General features: G+C 38.8%; 1 protein-coding gene and 1 long non-coding RNA gene across 2 annotated transcripts in view; one reads left to right on the forward strand and one right to left on the reverse strand.

Moving 5' to 3' along the window:
* Window positions 1–813: 813 nt before the first annotated feature.
* thbs4b (thrombospondin 4b) lies at window positions 814–24,011 on the forward strand. Its single transcript, XM_024299351.2, has 22 exons — window positions 814–1,199; window positions 5,356–5,553; window positions 6,403–6,653; window positions 6,765–6,867; window positions 7,014–7,096; window positions 7,196–7,247; window positions 7,324–7,475; window positions 10,467–10,604; window positions 11,695–11,772; window positions 11,851–12,000; window positions 13,247–13,351; window positions 13,423–13,530; window positions 14,589–14,748; window positions 16,201–16,319; window positions 16,603–16,655; window positions 16,738–16,931; window positions 18,276–18,454; window positions 19,769–19,817; window positions 19,908–20,104; window positions 20,192–20,364; window positions 20,434–20,573; window positions 22,901–24,011. The coding sequence occupies exons 1-22, from the start codon at window positions 1,121–1,123 to the stop codon at window positions 22,957–22,959; spliced, it is 2,820 nt and encodes a 939-aa protein (XP_024155119.1). The 5' UTR covers window positions 814–1,120; the 3' UTR covers window positions 22,960–24,011.
* The window catches only part of LOC112163145, a 39,415-nt gene continuing 21,707 nt past the window's right edge, over window positions 6,500–24,207 (reverse strand). The window contains exons 3-4 of the long non-coding RNA XR_002922231.2: window positions 13,410–13,557; window positions 6,500–6,626 (exon numbers count right to left, since the gene is read on the reverse strand). This is a non-coding gene — a long non-coding RNA (uncharacterized LOC112163145). The remainder of the gene's footprint in view (window positions 6,627–13,409; window positions 13,558–24,207) is intronic.

A 24,207-nucleotide genomic window follows, 5' to 3' on the forward strand; every position in this document is an offset into this window, starting at 1 on the left:
ATAGTAAGGGGATTGTGTCAGACACACTTGGGGTTTATCTCAGAGCCAGCTGCTGTGTTCACTGTCTGACCTCATTGACCGCATGCTGATGGGAATCAGGCCGGGGTCCTCCAGCGGGCCGATGTGTGCTGCCGGCCCGGCTGCAGCTCCCCCACCCAACCACGGAGGTCTGTATGAATGGCTGCGTTTGAAAGAGCATTCTGAAAATCGTTTAGGGGCTGATAAAACTCTCCGTGTCTTGGATGGAGTCCATGTGAGCAGCCGAGAAAAGATCAGAGCAGCACTTTAAAGACTAACCTGTACAGGAGATATGGAAACTGTGAGTCACTCGCTACTGTTTGTTGCCATAGATACCTGTGTTTATCCTCCTTTGTAGGAACTTCATCTCGATGGTTTACAAGAGAGCAGGGCTTAGACATTTTTAATGGATTTTTTTTTTTCTGCGCTTAGTTGCTGTAATTTGGCAATTTAATTAGATGTGAGTGGGTTAAGAATAAATCCACATTAAATAGGAGAGAGAAAAACAAACACTATTAAAACCTGAGCTTCCTCGTCTTTGCCAAATGTGGTAAGCTGTGCGGTGCCAGACTTGCTGACGACCAGCCGGCCTCGCTAACCCATCCCCTGTCTGAGGCTGCTGAACGTGGCTTGTTAACGCTTGAGCTCCGGAGCGCTCATTTCCTGTTTTTGACCAGAAATGAAAGGGAAAACCTGGGGCATTTCAGAAAGGTGTTACATCTGATCCAACGGGATAATAAAATATTCTCCCAACTCAGCTGCAAAAGAAGGAAGTCACATTTTTTTTAAAAGTATTCTATGGATGATTGAGGTGTGATTGCAGATCGAACAGGGAATCAAAAATAAAAAAGGGGCTTGTGGGAGATTTGTCCCAGGTCACTCCTTCTCTGCATGGGGCTGTCTTAGGAAGGTTTTAAAAGCAGGTTCTGGTGCTGATGCTCCTCCTTCAACAACACTCCCACTTCTTCACAACTCACATACACACAGTCAAAAGCTTAAATTAGGCCGCTTTTTAACTTATTTCCCTTGAAGTCAGAACAGAAAAGTACCATCGGTTCTGACTCGAACAAGAAGAAAAACTGGGCTCAGCTGGAAGGACACGATGGATATGTGGAGGACCCTGCTTCTGACCTGGACGCTGCTCTTAAACCTATGCTTACACATAGAAGCACAAGCTTTGGGTGAGTTTCACAGGAGCTTTATTGATTGATATCTTACATTTTTTAAGATTATCTAATATTAGAAACTAAAGTGTGACAGGTATTTTACAAAAACATGAAAGAAAAACCATACAAAAGGCTGAAAATCTAAAACCATTAAGCTAGAAACTAATAAAAGGAATTATTTTCTAATAAATAAAATAATTTTCCTATTAATAGTTAAATAATTCAGCCTCTCCATTTGTGTTTATATCAGAAAAAGGAAAAAAAATAAACAGTTTTCACTGACATTAAGCCAGATTTGCTTGAATTTGCATTTTAATCAACAGGCTTCACACGTGGGAATAGTAAGAGCTCCTCCGAGTCCATTTCCAACCCTGCATCCCACTTTCTCCTGTCTCTGTGTCTGACACTCTCCTACAGCCACAATCCTATTTATCCAAGGTCAAACACGGAGCCTGCAGATGTCATGTAGAAATATTACTTTATTAGCTTCTTTCAAATAACACAAGGTGACTGATGGCAAAGTTTCCAAACACCCGTTAATCCGTACAATCTCTGCTAATAGGTGCCTGCTGTTCTACATAAAACAAGTCGAGGGTAATGGGATTTATAATCCGTCATTTTCCCCGTAAACAGCATGAATTTGCAGTGTTTAAAAAGAGTGGGAGCGATTTAAAGCAGTGCTTCAGACGGATTTTAGAGGCCTAAAACACCTATTGTGTTCTATAAGAGGCTATTGATCTATATTCACATCTGAAAAATGACCTGACTGATGGATGAGATTACAGGACTTTGAAACCTGCTCTTTAGGCTGATCAGAATTTAAACCTGGATTATCACTAATCCAGAGTTTTCTACAACAATGTCTCTAAAAAAATAATGTGAAAACAATTCAAAAAGGATTTTTTAGCATTAGGAATCAACGTCTAAATCTGCAAGTCCTCTAGAGTTTGTGTATTTAAAGTAATACTTTAGTTTCTACAACTGAGTTCAGTCGTTTTATCAGTTTTTGGTTTCTTCTTCCTGACTTTAACAGGGATGGGTGATTACTTGAGTCTCTCAAAATCCATTTTAAACAATAAAACAAAACAATTTCTTTATAATTCAAGAGTAAATGTGATTAGATAGAAGATGTATTCTACTGAAGTTCTTCTTTCCTCCACACATCTATTTATTTCAATGTATCTTCCTCTGTGACTGCAAATAATTTGAATAATTACGTCCACATAACTACATTTAAACATTGTTACACTTTAAAGCTGATAAATGTTGAAATCCTACCATACACTGAATAAAAAAAAGGTTTAATGTCTATATTCTGTTAACCGGAAAAGGAATTAAATAAAATGTTTGTTGTATCAACAGGAAAATAAATTGCTTACTACCCATCCTGCTGGTTCCAGAAGCTCCAGATGGTCATGGTTCTTCAGTTTGTACTTTTACTCATGAATGGTTGTCAGATGATGTCCTAACAGACACTTTTACTAAAGACCTGATTGTGGGGAGACGTATCCCCACAGTTGTTAGTAGAATGAGCTGGTCATTGCTGAAAGAGTATAAACTAGAGAGTGCACAATTCAAATATGACATAAAACATTTTTTTAATGGTTTGTTGGTGCAAAAACTAATATAAAACAATATAATTTTGATTCCAGACACATTGACTGTATACACAGACTTAAATTGTTCCCTTTCTTCAAATGCAGGACTAAATCTACAAACACACTGGATGTTTGGCGTGCATTCAAGAACAAGTTTAACACACATATAGCCTTGCTCATGGTGTTCACATTGGACAAGCAGGGAGGGGCTTCTTCTTTTATTTATTTATTTGTCTGGCTACTGTTTATAAGCACACGTCTGCCGCCTACAGTTGGAAGAGGGTTGATACAAAATGTCAAAGCAGCACAAATCTCATGAATCTTGTTCCAGGCTTTTTCTTTCACAGCTCTATTCCAAAATATCAAAGAGTTGGGTCGAATCTGAATTCTTCCTCTACCCCTCCAGTTTCTCCCTACCCCTCCTTTTGAAGGGGGGTTTGAAGGGAAAGGGATGTCGATTCATGTATTCCTCCGCCGTGTGGGTGTGCTCTGAAGCACAGAAGCTTAAATTTATCTTTAAGTGATGATTTTTTGTTTCAGCTTGACTTTTTAAAGTTATAAAACCGATGTTATGTATTTTCCGAGCTCTAATGTAGACGACCGGCGACGATTGATGACATCATCGAGTGTTAGTGACGTTTGAATTCGAAGACACTATTGTTTCATATCTCTGTGTTTAGAGGGCTGAATGTAGGGGTAGGGAGAAGCTGTAGGGAGGGGAAGAATTTGGATTCAGCCTTGGTGTCAATAAATTCCAATTTGGCACAAACTAGTATTAACTTCTCCCCGCGATCAACTTTCAAATGGTTAGCTTTTCTGTGAATTACCTGGTTTAACATGTTCACTAGTCACATACAGTATTTTGAATGTAGAGCCCAAAAAAGGTCATAAAATGTCATAGCTGCAAGAGTTTTGAAGCCCAAAATCCGCATTTCCATAGACTTTTTATTGGCTGCTTGACTGTGCTTTTCAGAGGGCGGTGTGAACCTAACCAACGCCTCCCTCCTTGACACTCAGCTTTAATGATCCACTCCAAGGAAAATGGTCTTTTTTGCGTTTTTAACATAATAGGGGACCTATATAAAAAATGTCACAATTAAAACTAATTTTTTGAGTATTTCTTAAATATAAGTGCGTTGGATCAGATAACCAAAAGCCTGGGGTAAATAACTACTGACTGGGCATGTCAAAGATTCTCTTGCCACTCTGCTTCTCTGCCTCCTTGCATGCATCAATTATCCTCGTCCGAGCTGGACGCCAATATTTTAGCCTCGCTAATGCTAGCTTGAGGCTATACGCTTGACAAAGCTCACGGCGATGGGTAAGGAAAGGGGGCGGGGTTGCTCCAAACCAAAAGTCCCGCCCACAAGCCACAATTGTATTTCTAATAAACCACTGCAGCTGGGCATAAAATATGCCTTAAAAATGACAAAACTTTATGATTTTGGCTCAAAACTGCAAAGTCATAATTAAATATCACTGAAAAACTAAAAAATATGGATGTAATGACACATTAAGAAATTGGATTGGGGGAGTTAAACCAACAAATTGTTCCTGAGTGCTACTGTGTCTGCAGCTCACCGCTCCCCCAGGATATGGATCAAATTTCACACACCTAGTGTGTGAAATTTATAGTGTTGGGTTTTCATTAGAAAAACTGAAAACAGGCGTCACGCTGAAGAACATACTGACTTCTTACAACGTTAGCAAAGACTTGGTCAATCCAAAAGAATAGAAACAAAATCTCAGCATGTAAAGTAATAGATCACATCAACGTCTGTTCCTTTCAAAATGTTGAGAACATCTGAAAAGCATTATTTACGGTAAAATTAGACACACTATTGTCAAACATAAAGAAAATAAATGTCAGTTTCTCGTACTCAACCCCTGAGGTGCATTTGTTAAGCATTAAAGGGAAGAATGTCGACCACTTGCCTACTTAACGCTAAACTAACCGTGGTAGATTTATCTGCTGGCATACAGGACAGGACAAGACCGGGGGTTGCTTCACAGCTTTTAGCTGAGGCAGTTTTATGAAGCTTGAAATCTGAAGTTAACCGGGAGGGGTTGAAGTGGGGCACTTTCTCATGGTGTCCTGTGTTAGACGCCAATGACCCGCTCTAAGTGTCCAGAGGACATGTGAATAATGAGACTCAGTTCAGATGTCTTCAAGGATAAAACACATTTAAAGTCCAAAGACACGTGAAAGTGAAGGCGAGCACGACACCAGGTACCAAATATGCAGACTGGAGAAAGAACGGGGAAGGATCTGCTCTGGGGAAGTCTTGAATAACCACAGCCAGTTTCTGGGAGCATTTGGGAACAATTTCCTGCTCCCTCACATCCGAGGGTCCTGCTGTCTGCTTTTGTGCTTCTTGTGTGTTCATAGTGTGGGCAGATGGCGGACTAAATTCCATGCACATCACCTTCTGACCTGCACAACTTTAAGTGACTTTGCTAAAGAGAGTCTACAATTATTCTCTTTTCAAAACAATTAAAACCCAAATGTTTATTTCCCACCATCCATAACTCCCCTGCTTCTCCTTATTTGTCTTTCATGTCTCTGTCAACAGTCTATGATCTTCTCACCTCGCCTGATTGCCTGCCGGACCTGCTGCAAGGGGGTCTGATTGAACAGGGGGTGAACGAAGCTTTCCTCCTGACCTCTTTTAAGTTGCAGCCCAAAAGCGGGACCACTGTGTTTAGTCTCTACAACCCCAGAGACAACAGCAAGTACTTCGAGTTCACAGTGATGGGGAAGCTAAACCGAGGTATGAGGACAAGAGAGCGGCTCAACCAAATAATGAATGTTTGTAGATTAGTTTAAAAGTGTAAATGCTGGGTTTATAACATCTTACTGTAATAACAAAAATATAAAATGATCTGGGGGGCTGGATTTAAACACCCAGCGGGCTGGATTCGGCAACCGGGCCTTGACTCTGACACATATTCTGTAAAGTGTCTCTAGGAGTAAATGTGTGAGAGTGTGATCCTGCAACAGACTGAAAACCTGTCCAGCTTGTATGCCGCCTTCAATCAACAGTACATGGACATGCTCTGATGACCTCGTGACCCCAAAAAGGGATTTTATTAGTTGCCCAGATCAGGAAAGAAAATAATCTTAAAGCATCGAGGCATCAGAGATATTTAACCCAACTCAAGTCTAAACTTGATACAATTTTTTAAGGCCTTAAATGAAGTTAAATTCCTTTTCACAGGGATGCATGGAGGTGTAGTGATTAGCACTCTAAATTCAAAGCGGGTAGGCCCAGATTTGAATCCCGTCTGGGTGTTTTCTGTGTGGAGTTGGCATGTTCCCCCTGTGTATGAGGCTTCCTTCCACAACCTTAAAACAAGGTTTTTGGGGTAATTGATGACTCTAAAACGCTCCTTAGGTAGATGTATTGGTGTGTGATTGTTTGTCTCTGAGTGGCCCGTGATGGACTGGCGAACAGTTCACAGTGAGGACAGGTTAGATGGATAGACGTTTGTTTTCTCTCGTCTTTGAAACAATGCAAACACTATGAGTTAAATTTTTGTTTTTATGTTTTAAAATATGGACATCTAGGTAGTTGGGTTCTTGTTATTTAAGTCTGATAAGTCCTTATCTCATCTGGAAGCTGTATTACGCTACCTCCGGACCGACAGACGGATGAGCTCTGTTACCTTCAACAACCTGGTGCTGGCCGACGGCCAGAAACACCGACTGTTGTTCCACCTGAAGGGGCTGCAGCAGCAGGGGCCAGGCGGGGTGGAGCTGCATCTGGACTGCCGGCTGGTCGAAACGGTCCGGGATCTCCCCGCTGCCTTCCAGGGTTTGCCCACAGGTTACGGTACAGTGCAGCTGAAGACGATGCAACCAAGGGAGCAGGTGACCTCAGGCCAAATGGCATTTCCATACAATCACTTTTTTTATTTCAATAAAGGCTCAGGAGGATGTTTACCAAAAGGCTTAACTGCTGATTTTTTTATTTTCTTACAGGAAAGCTTAGATGAGCTGAAGCTGGCAGTTGGGGATTCATTTGAGAGTGTTGCGTCATTACAAGACTGCCATTTCCAGCAAAGAGACTCTGTTCAAACTCTGGGTAAGGCTCTCTTCATGAAAATACTTGTTCAAAGGGATAGCCAGGACTTCCCTTCTGGCCACACAAAAACAACCATTACTGTCGAGTTCACGAGGTAACATCGACATCTGTTTCAGTTGAAGAAAATAACAGTCTGTTTCTCTTAGGGGTCAACACAAAGCAGCTGTCGAATCAAATGATGGAGTTAACAAAAGTGATAAACGAGTTGAAGGACGTCCTCATTCAGCAGGTAAATTCCTCCAAAAGTCAGGTTCACTTAAACTCCTGCTTCAGGATTCCTCACCTCCATACTTGAACCTATAAAACTAACTCACGTTTGACATTTCAGGTGAAAGAAACCTCCTTTCTCAGAAACACCATCTCAGAATGCCAGGCGTGTGGTAAGTGTCTGCACTCAGAAAATAAAAAGTGAAAGAATACAAATTAATTTCCACAAATATTTTCTGTTCTCTTAAGATCTGGGCGGCAGTGAAGTTGTGAAGCCAAAGTGTACCCCAGGCGTCTGCTTCCGTGACGACATGTGCATTGAAACAGCAAATGGTGTTGAGTGCGCCGCCTGTCCTGATGGATACACTGGAGACGGCTTCAACTGTGACGATGTAGACGAGGTAATGCCGCGTATTTATCTCAATACCTGTTTGTTAAACCATCAGGATCCTCACTGTATTCTTTGCAGCAGGTTTGAAGACCCACTCCAATGAAAAACGTGTTTTTAACACGTTCTTGTCGCATTTTCTTGTGATGGACGACACATATAAAAAATTTAAGATTAAAACTGCTTTTCTGAGTATTTCTTTATTCAAATCATGGATCAGGAGCAGATAAAAACCTAAAAAAAAGCTCAGGTTTGTGCAATGGGCGGGTCAATGTTTTCTAATGTTCCGCTCTAATTCGGATGCATTAATTGCAGACAAATAGATCCATGTATGTCTCAATTTTCTTCGTCTGGGCAGGCATTTGGCTCAAAACTGTTGTGAGGGTCTGTAAGCTAGCAGGAAAATGTGTAAACAAAGGAATGCTGGGACATCATTGTAGTGTTACTTTCACATAAACAGTCACGCCCAAAACCCAGAGTCGAATATCTGATCAATTCCAGCCACTCTGCAAATAATATGCCTTAAGTATGTAAAATGTATTTAATAAGTCTTTGAAAAAGTGAATAAACGACCACTGGAAGTGATTTTACGATAGATGAAAATATAGTTGGAGTGGTGGTTATAGTTAAAGTCCCCCATGACAGTTTTTTTATTCTAAAAACAAAGTTCCCAATAGTGTTCTAATTATGATTATGAAGTTTTCAACCAAAATACCGCAACCTAAATATCTCAAAAAGCCATTTTTCATGTTGATCTGAAGTCTAATTTTACAAAATCTCCTCTGAGGGGGCGTGGCTTTTTGGAGTTGAGCAGCCCCGCCCCTGATTCCTTCTCCCGTCTCTTTATGATATTGCTGCATCTCTTTAGCATTAATCTTCACCGTCAAGCAACATCGGTAATGTACAGCCGTATCGTTTTGAGCCGAATGTCAACTCAAACGAGGAAGTGAAGATCTTCATGGACTGAACTTTCATTGATTTACAATCCTTTGCCATCTTCTCTTCTCCGGCACCTGAGCTAGGTACGCTAGCCGGGTCAGATGAGGGGTTTAGTGCATGTGCAGCAGAGCTGTTGTGACGTAAAGAACGCTCATTAATTCAAACAGAGTCTCAGACAGTTTGATTGACAGCGACTTAAAAGGAGAAATACTCAGAAATGCAAAAACGAAAAGACCTGAAATGTTTGTGATAGTTTTCTCTGCACCTGAATCAATGTGCATCCTTCAGTGAATTTAATCTCCAAGTGGTTAAAAAATTGTCTAAATCTTGTTTTTTTTTTTCTTTCTTGGGTCAGATAGTGATGGTTGTACGTGGCGCAGTGGTTAGCACTTTCGCCTCATAGCTAATCTGGTTCAAATCCCAGTATGGTCCTTTCTGTGTGGAGTTTTCCTTCATAGTTTAATTAGTGACTCTAAATTATCCCTCTGGTGTGAATGTGTGGTCATATTTCTTTGTGTGGCCGGGCAAACTGTCCGGATTGTAACCTACATCGGTCCTTCAGTAGCTGCGATAAACTTCTTAAGCAGGTAAAGAAAAAGGATCATTTATAGATGTGTTATGTGAGATTGATTACAATCTGCTAACTGCTTAACATGCAATATACAGTCTCTAGCACATATTTTCATTTTTTGCAAATTCCAACTTTTGAGTTTTTCAAATCTTAGTTTAAGCACTACATAAGCTACAAACCCACAATACATGTTCTTATTCCACTACATGTACATTTTGACATAGGGTGGATCAGGATGACATTAGTACTAGGTTATAAAGAAAATGCATACATTTACTTAAGAGTACACTAAATGGAAATAATCAATAAAATAAAAGAAATCAGGATCAGAATGAGGATCAGAAACATGAGTAGACAGGTCAGGAGATAATGCTCAGTATGCAGGAAAGGTGGCACAAACAATACTGCACACTAAGGAACTGATAGTTCTTACGATAGAGAATTTGGGCCACTATAAAACAAAAATAAAAAAAGAAGAGATATATGAGATCTAACTCATGAAAATAGGTCAAAATTTTACAAAAATAAAGTCAAAAAATTCTATGAATAAGTCATAATTTTACAAGAATAAACTTAAACAGTTATACAAAATTCAACATTTTATGAGAATAAAATAAAAATTTTATGGTTGAAAAGGTTGCATTTTTACAAGGAAAAAGTCATGCTTTTAAAAAAAATAAAATGTTACATTTAACTTTTAAGTAAAAAGACAACTGCACCAAATAGCAGACATTTCTGAAAAATCATCTGGACATCACGGAATCTGATTGATTTTTTTTGTAAATGTACAACTTTCTTTTCATGAAAATACAACTTAATTAAAAAAAAAAACATGGCTTTCCTTGTAAAAATAATGACTTTTTAAATCATAAATTTGCGTCTTCATTTTCCTAAAGCTTTGGACTAATTTTACTTCTTTTTTCTCATATATTTATTATTTTTCTTTTATGTTGGCCATAATACTCCATTATGTGTTCCTGTACAAAACTTTCATGTGGTGCAAAAACATATTTTGAGTACAATTATTTGTGGTACTTCAAAGTTTTCCACCAAACATTTACTTATTTAACTTTAAATACACTTTTGTATCCTGAAAGAACGACCAAATCAGAAGAATAAACATAGTGCACTTTATATATTGTATTAGTGTAGTTTTTATAATAAACTTACATACTTGCACAGTTTTTTTGGCAACATTTTCTTTTTAAATATGAAAGAAGAGCACTAAGTTGATTCCCTCCCTCCTTCATTTTGATGATAAAAAAATGTTCTTACTTAGAGTTTTGTGTTTTTTCTGTTGTCCATTCTAAGATATTCTAAGCATAAGTAGTTACATTTAACATATATATCTCTGATCACACTGACCCCCATCAGCAGGATCCGTCCCACATGAGCAAAAATGTCATCCGATCTAAAAGCTCTCGAGCCAAAGCCCTCTGAGAAACGCACACATTTTTGCTGCTTCAGCAGAGCTCATGCCCTTCTCTTCTGCAGTGCCAGTTTAACCCTTGCTTCCCGGGAGTGAAGTGTGTGAACACGGCGCCGGGGTTCCGGTGTGACGCCTGTCCGCTCGGCTACATCGGCCTGCCGGTGGAGGGGGTGGGCATCGTGTTTGCTCAGACCAACAAACAGGTAAAGAAGTGGGTGAAGTATAAATGACTAAATATAGGTTCTCCTTTACAAATTCAACCATTTTACTGACTTACAAGATTTTCAAAATAAAATCCCTCAAGAAATTATTTCTTAAATTTTAGGAGCTTGTTTCTAAATTGTACTCACTCCCAAACCCTCCTACACACCGTTTGTGCATTTTACTTTTATAAAGTGCACAACCATATTTGTACTCACTAGTGTACACGACTGGTGAGTATAAATAATATAAAAAGCTGCAGACAGGGTTTCTAAACGATAACATTTAAGATAATCTTTTGGAATACACAAATCAAATGCAAATGTTTCAATAAAAATGGATAAAAAAACTGCTGCATCTCAAGATGACACTCAATTACAACAAAGCTTGTTGAGATTTATAGGCAAATTACTGAGAGCAGAATGGTCTAATGAGCCGTTCAGAAGTTCAGCGAAGAACACGTGTTTTAGAAGAGCAAGCACAGATTACCCCAGAGAGAAAACATCTAAAAGAGCTCACTTTCATATTTTTTCAATCAAGTTATAGCCTGCAGCAAATGTTATGCATTACAATAAAAACGTACTAGGTAGTTAAATATTTATAATGACCTACTGTATGAGGGCTGCACGGTGGCGCAAGTGGTTAGCGCTCTCGCCTCACAGCGAGAAGGCCCCGGTTCGAATCCCGGCTGGGACCTTTCTGTGTGGAGTTTGCATGTTCTCCCCGTGCATGCGTGGGTTCTCTCCGGGGACTCCGGCTTCCTCCCACTGTCCAAAAACATGCTTCGTAGGTTAATTGGTGACTCTAAATTGTCCCTAGGTGTGTATGTGAGAGTGAATGGGTGTGTGATTGAGGCCCTGCGACAGACTGGCGACCTGTCCAGGGTGTACCCCGCCTTCGCCCTTCAGTAGCCGGGATAGGCTCCGGCACCCCCGCGACCCCGAAAGGGACTAAGCGGTCAAGAAGATGGATGGATGGATGGATGGACCTACTGTATGGGTTAAAAACACTGTAACTGAGCGCACATGAGGGAACTCAATGTTCTAATGCAAAAAAGCAATAATAGTGATGTGTGGTTTTAATTTATTGTAGATGTGTGACGACGTTGATGAATGCAAAGGACCCAATAATGGAGGCTGTCCTGCAAATTCAAACTGTGAGAACTCCATGGTAAAACTCTTTTCATGGAAACGTTTAGCTGTTTATTTCCTCCTGCAAAGCACTTTCAAAGTCTGAATCCCCCCACAGGGCTCCTATCACTGCTCCTGTAAGACGGGTTTCATCGGAGACGCTGTGAAGGGCTGTAAGCCAGAGGTCAGCTGTGGAAACAGCCTGACCAACCCGTGTCATGCCAACGCCACATGTGTTCTGGAAAGAGACGGCTCCATTTCTTGTCAGGTGGGTTTCAACACGACTGAGGCGGTCTTATTTATTTTGTAATGTCCTTAAATGTTATGAACGTGAAGGACACAGATACAGGTAAAAAATCATTTAGTTAGGAGAGAATCAGTTGAAAACCTCAGATATACAAACAAGATTATGTTGGTAAAAAAGGTATTAATTCAATCAAATAGTAATACTCGGTTTCTGGTAAACTTTGTAAATTCTAGAAACCAAAACACAATTCTAAAAAACGAAAAAGTTGAACAAAATAAAAATGAAAAATTTTGGAAAACAAAAGTAGTATCCACATATTTATAAAAGTTTTATGATTAGTAGAGCAAATTCAGTTTTGGGTCATTTTAAAGAACTTTCAATTAAAGTGATGGACAAACGTCGTCATCCTGTCAGTGATGTCCCACAGTCCCTACATTTTCTTCTTTTGTTGCTTTTTTTTAACGTTTCTTTTTTTTCTGGAAATTATCTTTTTTTACAAAAATGTTTAGTTTTTGTTGTTGCTTTAAAAAAAAAACGGAAAAGGTAGATTCTATGGTATATTGCTGATTGGATGTTAATGTTTGTTTATCATTTCAACTGAAAACTAGTGCTGTCATGTGATCCTTTTTTTGTGGCATTAATTAATTGTGACTTAAGCTAATTAACCCATTTTAATTGCAAATATTTTTAACTTAATTGCTGTACAAAGCCTAATTTTGCTATGTTTTCTTTAATTTTGTGACACTGTGTCACAGTTAAAGATCAAAATATTACTAAAAAAGTTGTTTTATGAGGTGATTTTTTTTAATCCCAGACTTCCAATTCATTATTTAGACTTTGCTTCTTTAAAAAAAACAAACTTTTGCTTCATCATCTGAACAAAAACATGCAGAAAGAGGCAAATTTTCCGTCCAAAATGATGCATTTAGAAAAACGCATTTAGAAAATGTCAAAAATCCAATCAGTGATGTCCCATAGTACCTATTCTGGTTTTTCCTGTGTTTTTTTTTCTTCATAATATCTAATTTTAATATTTAGAAATTACTTTTTTTTTTAAGTTTTCATTTTTATTTCCTCTCATTTTTTATTTATTTTCATATAGCTGTCTCATTATTTGTTTTGCCTTTTTAACTGTCAATGTCATGTTGCCACAAAGTTAGTTGAATCGCTTATGTATGGGTTCGCTGAGCAAGTATTGAGATGCAAAAGGAAAAGATTCACAACCAAATTAATTATGTATTCGATGTGTTCCGTTTGTCATTGACAGTGTGGAATCGGTTGGGCTGGAAATGGATATTTGTGCGGGAAGGACACAGATATCGACGGGTATCCAGATGAGAAACTCAAATGTAAAGATGCGCACTGCAGAAAGGTGAGCAAACTGGAAATGTGTCCAAACTGTGATGGACGGGAACTTCTAAAATACTAACCTCATCTCTGCAGGATAATTGCATGTACGTTCCAAACTCTGGTCAAGAGGACGCGGACAGGGATGGCCAAGGAGACGCCTGCGACGAGGATGCAGATGGGGACAGTATTCTGAACGAACAGGTTGGTGGAAAGGTTTCTATTTAAGGCCTGAAAACACACAAAGGACACACGTAAATCCTTCTCTTTATTGATTTTATCTGTAAAATGATGCTGGAGGAAAAAGGACACGCTTGCAGACATGCCTGCTCACAGGGACACACTTGAGCTTTGGTGAATTAATAAATACAGTTAAAAAAGCAATGCCTATAAAAAAAATGTGGCACTTTATCAACTGCTTAAATGGCTTTAAAAAGCCCCATTAACCTGCACGACATTTCAAAGTCAAAACTGCAAAATACCATTAAAAAAAGCAGTATTTAAAATTTATCTTATGGACAAAGGGCGATAAACGTGCATTTAAAACAAGAAAAAAGTTTCCCTTTTTGCAGCAAAAGGGGCACCAAAACAAAAAAAGAATGCAAAATTCTGAGAAAAGATAATGCATTTGTCCACAAAATGTGGAAATAAATATTGAAAAAACAAAAATATAAAACTGTACAACATGTATTTAAAGTGAATACATGTTTACATTTTTTTAGATCGTGTTAAATCAAAATTCTTTATAAATTTATACACCAATCTATCTATTACTGCCTTTTTTTGCTAGAAATTAAAAATCTATTTATAAATTCAAAATCCCACCCTGATCATCTTTTGATCTATTTTCAAAGCATTCCCAAAGATCTTTTATTGATGATTATATTGTTTTTAGCCTAAATTTAACAATAAAAACTATCCCATTTTAGGACATAGTTTCTGCAGCGTGGCGAGAGTCATGAGAAATTCACCTCTGAGTTGTGGGCGGGACCATTGGTACAGAGTGGGACTGCCTCCATTTCCCATCATTCATCTGTTTACACTAGCTTACATCCTCTCACGTCCCAAACTTAACATTAGCGGTGCAGCAAAAATGGATTACAATATTGGAGTTATCCTGCCGTACGGTTTTAGGCAAAGACAAGGAAGACAAAGACGTTCATGGATCTAGTCAGCCAGGTGGATGCATCAGAAACACAATTTTTATTTGGATATGTCTTCAAATAAACACTAAAAATGTGTGTGTGGGGGTTCTGTCTTAGGACAACTGCTGGTTAAAGCCCAATCTGGACCAGAAAAACAGCGACAACGACAGCCACGGCGACGCTTGTGACAACTGTCGCCTGGCCAAGAACCCTGACCAAAGGGACACTGACGGCGATGGCAGAGGTGACGCCTGCGATGACGACATGGACGGAGACGGTATGGAGAAACATCAGCAACGCTCACACTCTACTTATATAACCAGCATCCCCGAAGGGGCTCAATGTGTGATCTGTTTCCTCCTCACTTATTTAATTTCTCCCCTCCTCTAAATCATGCCATCCTCACTCAGGTGAGCTCAGCAGTTATCTGCACACTTCTCCGAGTCTGGATTCTCTAATGTACCAGGATTAGTAGAGATGCTTCAGCTGAGGCAGAACAGCATTTGGAAAAAGTCAAAGCCCTCAGCAGTCTGACCGCAGAGCAAACACAAGCTTTGATCATTCACCGGTATTATTAAAGCTCCAAAAACACCCACAGGACAGAAGATAGGTCCTCTTCCACCACTGCTGTTTGTGCTGCTTGACCTTTGTGAGATCTGTAATACCATCATAAAATACCACCGCAGCAGTTTCCTCACACAGCAATGCAACAGTGCCCCCCAGTGGTGAAACCAAAAGGTTGAAGCTGGTGGTGTACGTTTTAACATAAATGCTGCATCTGATTGATTGATTGATTGCTTTCAGGGATAGATTGTGAAAAATACTGGACGAAATACACACATTTTTTCAAACCCAATACAGAAATAATGATTTTTTTCACCTATTTTCTAAAAAAAAAGTAACAAATAAAAACAAAAATGTCACATTTGATTCATTAGATATAATAAATATTAACAAAAGTCAAGTAGAGTTTGATTACTTGAAAACGACTTAGAAAAGTGAATTTATATAATCCCATCCCTACTTACTTAATTACCTCATTTTAGATAGTTATGTAATCCGATTCTGATCAGATCAAATACTATATACATATTTAATTGTTTAAACAGTAACATCAATCACACATCATGCAACAAATAGGTAACTATAAATGTTCTAATTTTAAAGGTTCAAAAGTGTTTCTTTTTAAAAGGCTAAAAACTTTCAGTTTAGGAAAATAAATTATTAAAAATACAATATCTAGCTTTACCTCATTAGAAAACCACCATAAACAATCAGTACGAACTATAAAACTCTATTTTTTATTCATTTTACCTGCTAAAACTTCATATTTGATTGTATTTAAGAAGATATTTTTCAAAATGGTGGAAGAATTTCAGTAAATAAACCAAAAACAAAATCTTAAAAACTTAAGAATAAAAGTCATCCTGAGCATCAAAATCTGATTAATAACAACTAAACTATAAAGTGGGATTATATCAACTTTTAAAACTATTTCAAAGATTACAAAAATGTAAAATAATCTTCATTCTGTTTATTTGTTGTCATGTAAATACAGATTTTTATGATTTTTTCCTTATGAAATAAAGCATAAAAAAGTGTTAAAAAATGATACATTTTTATCATTATCATAACTGATTTTTTGTAGTATATATAACTAAATAAGTGAGAAACAAAAAAAAAGGGTTAAAGGACATGAATTATCTCTTCTGGCTGATCGGCTTGGCAGGTCTGAAGAACTTCCTGGATAACTGCCAGCGCGTCCAGAACAGAGACCAGCTGGACCGGGATGGAGACGGAGTGGGAGATGCGTGCGACAGCTGTCCCGACATCCCCAACCCAAACCAGGTCACTCCGAGTCAGATGGAAACTTCTCAGCAGAGAATAAACTAGAATAAATCTTATTGCTTAGTTTTCCATGAGTGTTCCTTCACTACATTTAGTTTAATAAAAAAAAACAAAAATTTACTTTTTAGATTAAGGCTCATAAACAAGATATTATTTAAACATATTTTACTCATACATGTAAATATGTTATAAGAACAGTATTTCATGAAAGTGAATTGTAAAATATGATGAATTTCGTCATTATTTATGTTGTTAAAGTCTATTTTTGGTGTTCTTTCTTCAGTCGGATGTTGACAGTGATCTGGTTGGAGACTCCTGCGACACAAACCAGGACAGGTATCATCACTGTCAGACACACGAGTCAGTAGAACTTTTCCACATTAGTCTCACATCACTGCATCTCCTTTTTCCTCTGTAGTGATGGAGACGGTCACCAGGATACCAAGGACAACTGCCCCTACGTGATCAACAGCTCTCAGCTGGACTCTGACAAAGACGGGCTGGGAGACGAGTGCGACGATGATGACGACAACGACGGGATCCCAGATATTTTACCACCGGGACCGGACAACTGTCGGCTGGTGCCGAACCCTGACCAGATGGATGACAACGGTGAGTGTCAACATGTGACGCTCGATCCTTCACATCCCAGCCCTGACAGCCTCTGACTGACAAGGATATGGATTTTTTTAAACTTCAGTCTTCTCACAGATTACCGCTCCAGTGACCTTGAGCAAAGCGGCAATTATATGAGAGTAAAAAGCACCATTTTTTTGTGCTTCAGTACGCTTGACAATGAGCTGCTGTGACATTGTTGTGTTAAATGGCTCATAAAGCACAAAGCAATCGAGGCTGAATTTAGATCAAAAACAAGTTTGTCTGCAAAATTCATCGCATAGTTAAGATCCAGCAATGAATAAACACACAAACAGCTCTAATTTATGTAGCAAATGCTGCTTTTTAATGCAAATTAAATGATTCAGAAAGCAGTTGTACACTGAGAAATATGTTTATGATAATTTTGTGCATCACAATCACAGTAGTTTTGAAAATCCTCAATCACTGTGTCGTTTTAAAGCTATTCAAGTCAAAGTTATGTACTGCTATGGCGTTTATTTATATACTATTGTATTTGAACACACAAACGTTCTATTAATTAGACATGGGGTTGGCAACTTTCAACCCTTATAGAGCCATGCAGGTCGATTTCTTACTGACTACAATCCAGAAGGAGCCACAAAGTCCTTTAAGAAAAATAGGATGTTAATTTATTTTTAAGCTACAGCAGCTATTATGATAAACATTTTATGATAAACATCCTTTTATTTAGTATAACTTAAACACAAATATAAAGAAAAAATAGGTATTTTTTTTTTAAAAAAGAAACAGTTTATAACTTTTGTCAGAGGTTTGCATGACATCCTTTCAAAATAAAAGACACCCTGTACCATTTTCGATTATCATAATGCAGTAAATGTATGTAGTGTCATGTCAGCAGTAAAGAAAATAGAATTTTTTTTTTTTTAATATCGTTGGTGCATCTCAGCCAGAAATTCACAAATCAGACCAAAAATGTATTATAAAATCCTTTAATTTTTTCAACAATAGGAAACTTTCCTTTAATTCTGATGTTCCTTAAGTATGAATTTCCAGCTGATTTTTTGGTGGTGAAAGGCTCTGAAAAATCTGTCAAAAATGTTTTAGTGCTGCAATTTAGAATAGAAAATAATTTCATTTTTTCTATAACCACGAGAGCCACAATGGAGGGGTCAAAGAACCACATGTGGCTCCGGAGCCACAGGTTGCAGACCCCTGAATTAGACCAATACAGGCAAATGGATAAAACAAAAAACAAAAAAGCATTAAATCATCTTAATATTGTGTCTTAAAATATCTAACTGATAACCAACTCCGTCTAATTAGGTTGCAGTTAAGCTTCTTCTGTCTTATCCTCAGACGACGGCGTTGGCGACGTGTGCGAGTCCGACTTTGACCAGGACAAGGTGATCGACAGGATTGACATCTGTCCCGAGAACGCCGAGGTCACCCTGACCGACTTCAGGGCGTATCAGACGGTGGTGCTGGATCCCGAAGGCGACGCTCAGATCGATCCTAACTGGGTTGTTCTGAACCAGGTGGGCTGCGTCTCCAACAGAGGGTGTAGTAAGTGGATTATGAAAGGACTGACTTGTGGGGGTGAGGCTGAACAAAAACAAAACTGTGACATAACTCAAAAGCTTTCCTATATTAGCAATTAAAAAAATGTCTTCTATGGTTGTTTTTATCTTAAACTCTTTTCCCCAAAGCTGCTGCTTTGTTCACTTTCTGGTAAGTGAACAAAAATGGGATTAAAAGGAGCAGACATGTTTCTCTAAATTAGAATAGAGTTTAATGGCATAATTCTGCAGGCTTCTAAAACTAAAGGTGTAAATCCTCTTCAACTTTTTAGGATTTTTTTAATGTTATAAAGTTGAAATCTTGGTCTTTAGCAGACATTTTTTTATTACTCAGCTATGTTAAGGTCTCACCATATTTATTTTAAAGTCTGGATTTTTTAATTTAAAGTAAATCTTACCTAAAATGAGCCAGAATTTGTTTCCCCTGATAATCCAGAACAAATTTTCTGTTCTGAACACACCCTCGTGGACCTGAGTCCAGGATCAGGAACTGCCCTCTGACCCATCTTTCTAGGTGGCCTCAGTTCACTCCCAGTCAGACTGAGCTTTGGTTCGCTCCGTTTCCTCAGTCTGAACAGACTCCATGCTCTGAGCGAAATAATTGGACCAAAATGGCCACCGTAGCCGGGTATTAAAGGATGTAAACTGAGTAGGAAAAGCCACGTTGAGCAATGATGAGACAAAACAACTCATTGAAATGTGGTAGGATGAAGGCTGGTCCATTAAAACAACTTTTACACATCACTTCTCACACTGTTCTCCCAACAATCTAGGAGTCATAAACAGTGTACCTTCATAGCCATCGTCTCCTTAGTAACCACCTTATGCTTAAATTAGTGGTAAAGTGTTATATCTCACATTGATACAATTCAAAATTGGTCAGCGACATAAAAAGTTTGAATAAGTGAACTATCCTGACAAGGATTGCAAAGCTTAGGACTTCCATTAAACTTTTTCTCGTTGTTTTGACCCGCCCTCGTAATTCTTGGCCAGTTATTGCAGAGATCTTAAGTCACGTGATTTTGTTTACAAGCTTTGGTTTGAAACAGAAATCTCCAGTAAACATCAGTCTGAATACAGACTAAATGCAAGGTTGAGGGCTCAATCCGGACCAACTTAAGCAGACTCGACACAGACCGATGGACTTTTCCAGTCTGAATATACCCTAAGAGTAGATTCTTATCCAGAATAGCAGCAAGATGCATTTTAGCCCACTTTGTTCAACTTTAGATCTTAAACATTTATTTTCCTGCTCTCTGGTTTTTCAAACAGGGAATGGAGATTGTTCAGACCATGAACAGTGACCCCGGACTTGCTGTTGGTAAAAAAGCCTTTTTTCCCGTTGAGTCAGTGAAATGCAGGGTTCTTGGTGCAAATATCTAACTGAGCTGGCTCTGTTTTTTGGTTTCAGGGTATACAGCTTTCAGTGGAGTCGACTTTGAAGGGACGTTTCACGTGAACACCGTCACCGATGATGACTATGCAGGCTTCATCTTTGGCTACCAGGACTCTTCCTCCTTCTACGTGGTGATGTGGAAGCAGACAGAGCAAACCTATTGGCAGGCAACTCCCTTCAGAGCAGTGGCTGAGCCCGGCATTCAGCTTAAGGTGACAGATTAAATTCTTTTTCCTTTTTCCTGCACATTATGTGTCTGCTTTTCCTCATCACTTCTCACTGGGTTCTCTCCTCGTTAGGCCGTGAAATCCAAAACAGGCCCCGGAGAGCACTTGAGGAACTCCCTGTGGCACACAGGAGACACCAACCATCAGGTCCGTCTGCTGTGGAAGGATCCCCGGAATGTGGGCTGGAAGGACAAGGTTTCCTACCGCTGGTATCTGCAGCACCGCCCACAAGTTGGATACATTAGGTATGACCAGATAATTTATTTTTCAGATTTGCAAAGCAGAGGACATAATAATTCTGTTGTTTTGGCCAGAGCTCGGTTTTATGAGGGAACAGAGCTGGTTGCAGACTCCGGCGTGACTATTGACACAACCATGAGAGGAGGACGACTTGGTGTGTTCTGTTTCTCTCAAGAAAACATAATCTGGTCAAACCTGAAGTATCGCTGCAACGGTAAGAGAACACAACAACCATTTCATTACACTCACCAGGACAGTCCAGCAGGATCTGTTGATATGGTAGAGATTTGGTTTCTACTTTAAATTGACAAAATCACTCAGATATGTCAGTAAGTTGCCTTCTGCTTGTTTGGTGGTGGTAGTTTCTGAAACTGAGTATTGACCATTGACTTCATAACAGAACTGGGATGAGTGAGTGTGACATCCCCCACTGGAGATCGCTTACTTCTGGCTCCAACCATTCAGTTTTTCACAATACAGACGCCACCATCTTGGGACCAGACTACGTCAGTAAGCAGTGATTGGTCTGAATAAATGTTTCTGTGGCAACCACTCTCTCCAATCAGGGGTGAACTTGTTGGAAGTCCACAACCCTACTCCTTGAAAGTGGGCTCAGGAGAATCTGGAGAGAGAGCAAGCGCTGCGAATAGCTCCGACATACTTCCAATGGTTCACATGACTCACGTCTCATGAGCTGCAACTCAAGTCTTGTGGGTCGCACTCAAGTCTTGCGAGTCGCTACTCAAGTCTTCTGGGTCACAAATCAAGTCTCATGGGTTGCAACACAAGTCTCATGAATCCCAATTCAAGTCTTGTGGATCACAACCCAAGTCTTGTGAATCGTAACTCAAGTCTCGTGGATCACAATTCAACTCTCATGAGTCGCAACTCCAGTCTCATGGGTCACAACTCAAGAGTCGTGAGCTGTGACTCAAGTCTTGTGGGTTGCAACTCAAATCTCGTGGATTGCAACTCAAGTGTCATGAGCTGCGACTCAAGTCTCATGGATTGCACGTCAAGTCTTGTGAGCTGCGACTCAAGTCTTGTGGGTTGCAACTCAAATCTCATGGGTTGAAACTCAAGTCTCGTGGTTCACATCTCAAGTCTTGTGAATCACAACTCAAGTCTTGTGAATCGCAACTCAAGTCTCGTGAATCGCAACTCAAGTCTCATGAATCGCAACTCAAGTCTCGTGAATCGCAACTCAAGTCTCATGAATCGCAACTCAAGTCTCGTGGGTCACCACTCAAATCTCGTGGGTCGCAACTCAAGTGTCATGAGCTGCGACTCAAGTCTCATTGATTGCACCTGAAGTCTTGTGAGCTGCAACTCAAGTCTTGTGGGTCGCATCTCAAGTCTTGTGAATCACAACTCAAGTCTTGTGAATCACAACTCATGTCTCATGAATCGCAATTCAAGTCTCATGAATCGCAACTCAAGTCTCCTGAATCGCAACTCAAGTCTTGTGAATCGCAACTCAAGTCTCATGAATCGCAATTCAAGTCTCGTGAATCCCAACTCAAGTCTTGTGAATCGCAACTCCAGTCTCGTGAATCACAACTCAAGTCTCATGAATCGCAATTCAAGTCTCGTGAATCCCAACTCAAGTCTTGTGAATCGCAAATCAAGTCTCGTAAATCGCAACTCAAGTTTCATGGGTCACAACTTAAGTCTCATAAGCCACAACTCAAATCTCGTGGGTTGTAACTCAAGTCTCATGGAAATTCTGTCAGTTAAATGTTTCGAATGTTTAACGTGACCACATTCTTCTATTGAGGGATCTGATTGGCCAGTTTATAACTTGAATAATTTGCACCACAGAAAAAAAATATCACATAAGAACATGTTGATAAAAATGATCAGAGCAAGAATGGTTATCCTGACAAATATAATGACTGAGTAATAGCTGTTTATTTCTCAATAGAAGTCTGTGGGATTTTAGCTTCTTCAGACCAGCCAGTACTTCCTGTTTGAAACACTAGGGGGAGGGGTCACTAGGTCCAATTCTCAAATACAGTCAGTAGGAATGACCATTAGGAAAAAGAAATGTAAAAATTTTGAAAAATGGCGCTAGTCCTTTGACGCTAATAAATTAAGACATTTTCACCTTTGCACTCAAAACACATTAATCTAATTTCCACTGAGCGGTCCGGTACCGGACTGTGACCATACCGGACCGGACCGCTCAGTGGAAATAAGGATATTGAGTCTTTACAACACTCATTTTCAGATTTCTCACATGATATGCTTTTTTTTATTCACTTCGCATTAGTTGTTTCATTAACTCTGGTTTAATTTCACTGTTTGGACTGTCACTTTGTATTCACACTGAAGTGAACTGCACCAGGGTTCATTTGCAAGTAAAGAGACCCTTGTAAGACGGCCCAAAGGTAATTGGTAGGTCCACTCAAAATTCAGTTAAGGTTTCACACTAGTCAAAGACATGGGTTATTTGTGCACCTCTGGTACAAATCAAGCAGCTCACTGTAAAATCATTCCTACTTTGAAGCCCCAACTTGACAGTTTTGGTCTGTTCCACAGACACGATCCCCGAGGACTTTCAGGAGTTCCGAGCTCAGCATACTGTGGACCCGATTTAAAGTCTAAACTGACCATTGGATCTCCAAAGAATTCATCTCAGTGTGTGTGTGTAACATTTGTGTGCAAAATGTGTATTGATGTGTCCAGTTTCCATACATTCATGACCACAATCCTTGTTCTGTATCTGCATACTTTTGTGTGCTTTATGTAAAATCTATTTTTTTCCATTTAATCAAAAAGACTAAAAATAAAATGAGTATCTGATAAACTCATCGTAAAGGAACCAGTTCAGAAAAATGTGAAAATAGTCTGCGTTGTTATCAAGGGTGGTTAGTTTACTCAGTAAAATTAGCTTTTGGTCAAATCTTAGAAAAGCCTCTCTTCACAATGTAACTTTTGAGTAAGTGTACAATAATAAACCATGACTTGTATTGGGCTACTGTGGGTTAAATTCTTCAAATTACCTTTTTTGGCATGCTTTATTTTTTAGATTTACCCTAAATATCAGTCCTATTGTTGCTAAAATGCTGTAAACAAGGTGAATGTTTCTTTTTGATCATATTAAAATTGTATTTTAATATTTTTTAAAATGCTTTCTTCAACGTTTTTATTGCTTGGATGCTTGAATTTCTGTTGGACCTGGAACAAAATCAGAAATAATAAACCATAATTTGTAAAAAATAAAATAAAATAAAATAATAAAAAATATGGCTATGGTTGCTTTTTTTATTTAGTTTTTATTAAACTATTTCATGTGGCGCCTAAAGAAAATGCAAGTTGTGAAATGAATAGATTTAAAACTTTAAATTGTCTGTTTCTTTTTCAGTTTTGAATAAAACTTGGACAACTTTTACTTCTACTTGAGTAAAAATATTTCAAAGCAACACAACTCTTAATCATGTCCAAGTTTTGGTAAACTCTAACCCCCGTGGATGTAAACTGTTGTTTATTGACGACAGCATTTTTGGAGATTAAAGCCGGTTAAGCTCGTGACTTAAACAGTAAAGTACCTGTCATGCCAAATTTAGTTCTTTATCTTGTTGTTTTTCTTTAAATAATGCACCAAAAAGTTTTTTTTATTTAAACTACTGCCCCCCAAAGACAGCTGGAATTAGAGAAGCTCTCATCTTTTTTTCTATTTTCAGATTTAAAATATTTTGTGCCCAAATACTTTAATACAATGCCATTTTTTTGGAATAGTGACCAGAACAGATGCAAAAAATATTGATAATACGGTAAAAGTAACAACAGATATACTAAAGCTGATGACAGTATTATTAAATAATCAGAAACTATAACAAATCTAA

This window comes from Oryzias melastigma, linkage group LG12 (assembly GCF_002922805.2).
Source record: "Oryzias melastigma strain HK-1 linkage group LG12, ASM292280v2, whole genome shotgun sequence".
NCBI classification, from domain to species: domain Eukaryota; kingdom Metazoa; phylum Chordata; class Actinopteri; order Beloniformes; family Adrianichthyidae; genus Oryzias; species Oryzias melastigma.

What these genes read in the sequence shown, in the direction of transcription:
- thbs4b (XM_024299351.2), top strand. Translation starts at nt 1,121, where the DNA reads ATGGATATGTGGAGGACCCTGCTTCTGACCTGGACGCTGCTCTTAAAC. An exon ending in CATAGAAGCACAAGCTTTGG is followed by an intron (nt 1,200 to 5,355) that starts GTGAGTTTCACA and finishes CTCTGTCAACAG; the next exon opens with TCTATGATCTTCTCACCTCG. An exon ending in CGATGCAACCAAGGGAGCAG is followed by an intron (nt 6,654 to 6,764) that starts GTGACCTCAGGC and finishes ATTTTCTTACAG; the next exon opens with GAAAGCTTAGATGAGCTGAA.